Here is a 6,329-nt window from a genome sequence, read left to right on the forward strand (position 1 = left end):
GGGCATATTAAAGTTTATTAGAGCGACACCGGTTAGGATCCTACGGTTCCCTCATTCCGACACCACTATTTTCTATTGGATTCACTTAGTCGAAATGAATTTACTAAACTCAACTTAATGAGTTCCATAATTTCATTTAAACCGTGAGAAGCCTCGTTAGTAACCGTAGGTTAGCTCCTCCGAGGAATTTCTGATCATCCGATAGAGATGTCTTAGTTTTGTTAAAGTTGTAGTTTTGTGTGATGTTTGTGATTAAATTTTGAGTTGTTTTATATTTTGAATGTCGTGGGGGTGAATTTTATCTTGGTTGATTTTAGTTTTAGTTTTGGTTTTGGTTTTGTGGATATCCTAATAGTTTTAGTTTTCATACAGGGTGGCGCCATTATTTAGCATGAAAATTTGCAGGTATAAAAGTACATTATGAACGTACAAGAAAGACGACGCTAAAAACTATAAAAGCGTACTTGTGAGTCTTCTCATTCTACCACCTAAAACTTAAAAGGCATGTTAAGGCAGTTTATACGAAATAGGGAAGTAAAATTTTGACGACCTATATAATCCTAGGTCATATCTTGGTGGGTCCTCAGGAGTTTAGTTAAGGATGATGTTGCCAAGCAAAATATAATAAGTTTAATAGATCTCCGAGGTATCCAACAGATTTAGAGAAAAGAGCAGGTCCGTGCTACTCTCTCGCTGCCTAGTGGAAAATCCCGAGTTCTTTTAAACTTATTATGTTGCTTAATAATTTATCTTGTAAATACCGTTGGTGCTCAATGAACATTTATGTATCAATTATCCCTCAGAATAGGGTAATTATCATCTGCAATTTAATTTTGAAGATTATGTGGATGAAGACCTTTAAAGAGGCTAGTGTTATTGGAACACAGAACCAAATTTTAGTCCTAATTAGGCTTATAGTGTTTGAAATATGATTTTAATGGATATATACTTTTCTAATCCTCATTTAAATGAAACTTGATTTAGCCTAAGTCACTACTAAGCCCTTAAGACCTAGGTAGTGTCTTAGTTTGTTTTAAAAGGTTAAGTTTTAGGAGGTCATTATTAATGATTTGAATTTTATTTGAAAATCAAAATAGGAGTATTAAATTGATTAATTATTGACTTCAAAAGTCATACCCCTAAGTCCTGGATTCATTTTATTTTAATAAACTTCTAAATTTTAATAATTTAGAAATTTATTAAGTTATATTTTCAATTAAGAAAATGAGCTTGGTTTCTACCAATTAACCCCTTGTATTTCAAACATCTAAATTAAGATTAGAGGTTGCCCATTTCCCTCCTTGATTTAAGTCTAAATGTAAATTAAGGCTAAATTTCCAAAATTACACATTTGCCCCTAAGGTTCTAACACTTCATAATTTGTCAAATTCAATTCAAATGACTTTGAAATTTTTATCCTACCCATTCATGAGTTAATTAAGGCATCAGAGGAGAAAATGTGATTTTGAAAAATTTAATTTAATTTATGCAATTATTTTCATGCAAAAATAGGATTTTTCAAAGAAAATTCCTAACTTGACCAAGGTAAATCCTAATCCCTTAAAATTTTTTACTGGAGGTAGACCTTGGCTAGAAACTGGAGATAGACCTTGGCTAGAAAAGCTTTTGGACCAATTTTCATGATTTTTTGAATTTTATTTGAATTTTAAGAATTATTTTAAGTTCTGGGGTATTTTGATAATTTGGCCAATTTTGGTGATTTTGGGTAGTTTATGTGTTTTCAAGGTATTTGAAATGATTTTCTGAACCAAGTTGGTTATTTTGGGTAAATTTGAGAATTTTGGCCAAATTTGGGGTCCCCAAGATATCTAGGTAATTTGGGGGAATTTACGGGCAAAAGGATAAGTTGGGTATCTTGGTAGAGTTAGAGTACCAACTACCATAAATAAGCCATGGACCAATAGAAATCCCATTTTGGGTCCTCTATGTAGTGATCTTAGCCAAACCCTAGCATAAAGCTAATGGGTTTAGAGGACCACATACATGAGTCTCCCAAAAGTATTAAGGGATAGAAACCTACAAGTTTAAGTTTAGGATAGTGAGTGATAGTGAGTGATTGTGAGTACAAGTATGTACCTTAAGCCCTAGACCAACACCCATGGTCAATGGTGAATCCTACGGTCCAACAGTCCTAAGGGTGACTCGCCTTGAGTTCCCCGATAGTGAACCCACCTACTAAGTGCTAGAGGTTAGGACCAATATGTGGAACTTCAAGTTGAGTAGAGAAGAGTTTGAATTTCTAATGGTTTCTAAGAATAGTCAATAGGAAAGTCCTATGGCTAGACCTTAGGCTACTAAAGAGGGAAAACTAAACCTCAACTAAAAGTGAGGTTAATAGTTGCATCCTATAAAGCGCTTGGTTTTACATCGTCAGCCCGACGTAACCAGTGCTCATTCTGGTTGACCCAACATCATTCCATCATTATATTTATGCTGATCCCCTATATATTTGCCTGGAAAGAATCTTAACCTCAAAACTTGTTGCCCTGGCTGAAAATTTTTAGTAAGTATCTTTCGATCATGCCACATTTTCATCTTTTCTTTATAAATTTTAGCACTCTCATAAGATTCATTCCGGTATATAACGAGTTACAACAATAGTAGAAAGCTACTTTCGCAGTTTCAGGCAGGTTACACCCGCACAAGAGTATAGCTGAGATATATCACGGTTACGAGCGCGTTACAGAGTCCTGTACTGCGGAAGGTATATCTTGGGTATACTCCGGTTACAAGAGCGTTACATGGATCTGTACCGCGGAATGTACATGACTAGTATATCCCAGTTATAATCGGGTTACAGCAGGCCGACCACGGGAGATATACGAAGGGTATATCAGAGTTACATGTCAAGGTACAAACGGGTTACACCACGGGCCGGGTAACGGGTCACGCTCGGATATATTTCGATTAATTATATTTATTTAATAAAGTGGGGTCCGTAAAAAATTATGTGACATTTTCTTATTAGATATCACAAGCAAATTTTTAAACTCACCAAATAGACTCCTAGACTCACGCAAATTTTTTCCTAACGTTAAGCGTGGGCCTTGTGTTGTCTTCGGACCTAAAGTTCACAGGCGGCGACGGCAGCGAAAGGCAATGGCAGCGAAAGGCAATGCCCCTCGCTGCATCGAGCACAGGGCGTACGCTCGTGTGGGGCTTCTGGGTAACCCTAGCGACCTCTACTTCGGCCGCACCATCTCCTTCTCAATCGGCAACTTCTGGGCCTCCGTTCGCCTTGAGCCGTCTGAGAATCTCGTTATTCGCCCGCATCCTAAGCATGACCTCGTCTCCTTTGATTCCCTACGCCATTTGGTATTTTCCTCATCGCTCTCAGAATTCTTTCTCTTTGATCTGATTGTCAATGGAACTTGCTGGCTATGCGGATGTTAATAACCGATTGGAAAATCGGGGATCCGTCTAACGTGCTTGCTATTTGTTAGCTTATCAAGATTTATTTTGATAGCATGTAGTCATGTTTTGAAAAAAAGCTGGAAATTTTTATATTCATCAACTGGATTCATATTGCTAGAAATTTACATTGATTTTATATTTGTTTTGTGTGACGCAAATCCTCAAAAACATTGATTTCATGTTCATACCCAAAATGCCTTAAAAAGAAATAATCAAAGTATGAAATTTATTTTCTACCTACAAGAAACCAAATAATGTTTTTGAGTTGTATGGCCCATTTGGTTGCTTGTATTAGAATACATGTTTTAAAAATGATAAGTTACTAGTTTCCATTAAAACTTGTTATGAAAATAGAAATCAATATTATTACGAACTCTGCAAAAAACTTCAAAATCCTTCGAATGTGATGATTTTATATTCACACACAGTATGAGTGGAAAAACTATCACTCTGAAGCATTTTTGTTAAAACCACATCTTATATCGAATTCCAAATCCATAATTTTGTTTATGCAGCCTCATGCTAAACTTAATTCATCCTAGTTATAATTTCATGATCATCATTTTGTATGTGAAAAAAAACTTATTACATTTAAGGGCTTTAGTGGTTTAAAATTCATTTTGATTTATAGTTGTGTCTAATCAACCAAATGATTGAAACTAGCAAATCTCCTTGGTTTTTCAAAAGATGTTTTATATTTACAAGCAACCAAAAGAACTCTTAAGGGTTTGATAAAATTATTAGGGTTTAGTTGTAAGAAATTCGATGATTGCCAATAAATTCAAGAAATTTCTTTGGTTTCTCTACAATTTTGGTTATACATATATATATATATATATATATATATATATATTAACTTATATTACCTTTTGAACTTGAACTTCATTTAATTGATGTAATTACTCATGTTGATTTGTATGGTTTTTGTTCTCACAAAATATTATGATTTAAATTGATAACAATTTGAGGAATGCATGAATCAGTTCAATTTTATTATGTCATTCATAACTAGTATAAGAACACTGCCATTACCGGTCCTAAGCTCGGATGTGAAAAGTAGAGGGCTGTGTTAGGTAGTCGACAGCCAGCGTAAAACTTGTCGAAAAAAATCATGACATAAATTCTTTTGATCATTGTGTAAGTTCTATGGCGTCCCCTGGAAACGATACACTGTATAACCTTAATACAAAGAAAAGTGTGCAAGGACAGCTACACTGGTGCCCGGGTGTAATGTCAAATAAGCAAGGGTTCCCACATTACGGACGAATGCGGGTAAAGAAATTAGTCCATGAAACTAATGAAATTAATATTATGATAGGATCTTGGAATATAAACTCTCAATGGTAAATTAATGAAATTAGTTGATATTATGATTCATTGAAAGATTAATATCTTATGTATTCAAGAAACTAAATGGGTTGAAGAAAATACTAAAAGTTCGATAACTTAGGTTTTAAACTTTGGTATTATGGTAAGAGTCGTATTAGAAAGTGTAGATGTAATTATAGATAAGAGTTTGAAAGATAATGTTGTAAAAATTAATAGAGTTGGAGATAGAATTATAGCCCTTAAGATTATCATTGATACTAAGATTTTTAATATTATAAGTGTTTATGCTCTTCAAATAGATTTAAATATAGGGTCTAAAGATAAATACTAGAATGACTTAGAAAACTTAATACAAATGATACATCTTGAAGAAAAAATTTTTGTTGGAGGAGATTTAAACGAACATGATGGTAGAGTGGTAGAAGATTTAAAAAATATTCATGGTGGCTACGGTTTTGGAGTGTGTTTTGTACTGACTAATGAAAAAGGTAGAACTATTTTAGATTTTGCTGTGTTTTGTACTGACTAATGAAAAAATTAGAACTATTTTAGATTTTGCTTTAGCGTATAATTTTGTTATTACTAATACTTTATTCAAGAAAAGAGATGAGCATCTACTTACTTATAAGAATGAATCTAATAAACATAAATTGATTATTTTCTTATGATATGAAGAGATCGTCGGGATTATAAAGATTGTAAGGTCATTCTAAGTGAGGATTTAAGTACCCAACATCGTTTATTAGTTATATATTTTAAGATGAAGAGTTGTAAAATAAAAAATACTAGGACACATCATCGTAGAATTAGATTGGGGAACCTAAAAGACAATAAAATTATTTTTATGAGTAAAATTCAATATTTTAAAATTTGAGATGTTCATGAAGAAACAAATACTATGTGGGATAAAGTAACAAACACTATTAAACAAGTAGTGAAAGATGTACTTAGAAAATCAAAAGAAAAGTTTTTTTAAATAAAAATTGCAAGAAAAGTCAAAATATAAGATGTTATGTTATAAAAATTTGTTTAAATGTAAAAGCTTAGAGAATTAAGAAAAATATCAATTGATGATCTTTATAATAAATTAGATACCAAGGAGGGTAAAAAATATATATAGACTAGCCAAACGAAGAGAAAATAAAAGTAAAGATTTAACTCAAGTGTGTTAAATATGAAAAAAAAAATTGCTTTTCTTAGAAAAATGTATTCAACATAGGTGGGTGAGTTATTTTGATAAACTTTTAATGAAATTTTTGAAAATAAGATTGAACTTAGTGATCTTAAATCTTGAATAATAACAAAATGTTTCATTTTTAACGTCACATTAGTAAACCGAGGAAGCTTTAAAGAGAACCAAGGTTGGAAATTCTGTAGGACCTGATGATATCCCAATTGAAGTATGAAAATATTTAGGAGATTCAAGAGTTTCTTGACTTACTAAACTCTTTAATATTATTTTAAAAACTAAAAAAAATGCCTGAGGAGTGGAGGAAGAGTATTTTGGTCCCCATTTTTAAGAATAAAAGGGATGCACAAGAGTTTGCAAATTATAGAGGAATTAA

The 6,329-nt window shown here is 32.6% G+C and overlaps 1 protein-coding gene across 2 annotated transcripts in view; it reads left to right on the forward strand.

Moving 5' to 3' along the window:
• Positions 1–3,031: 3,031 nt before the first annotated feature.
• Positions 3,032–6,329, forward strand: part of LOC110037504 (glucuronokinase 1-like) — a 57,176-nt gene continuing 53,878 nt past the window's right edge. For both annotated transcript variants that reach the window (XM_020742165.1, XM_020742164.1), the window contains exon 1: positions 3,032–3,336. In XM_020742165.1, the coding sequence (XP_020597824.1) occupies positions 3,121–3,336 (216 nt within the window). In that variant the 5' untranslated portion in view covers positions 3,032–3,120. The remainder of the gene's footprint in view (positions 3,337–6,329) is intronic.

This window comes from Phalaenopsis equestris, unplaced genomic scaffold, assembly GCF_001263595.1.
Source record: "Phalaenopsis equestris unplaced genomic scaffold, ASM126359v1 Scaffold220411, whole genome shotgun sequence".
Classification (NCBI taxonomy): Eukaryota; Viridiplantae; Streptophyta; class Magnoliopsida; order Asparagales; family Orchidaceae; genus Phalaenopsis; species Phalaenopsis equestris.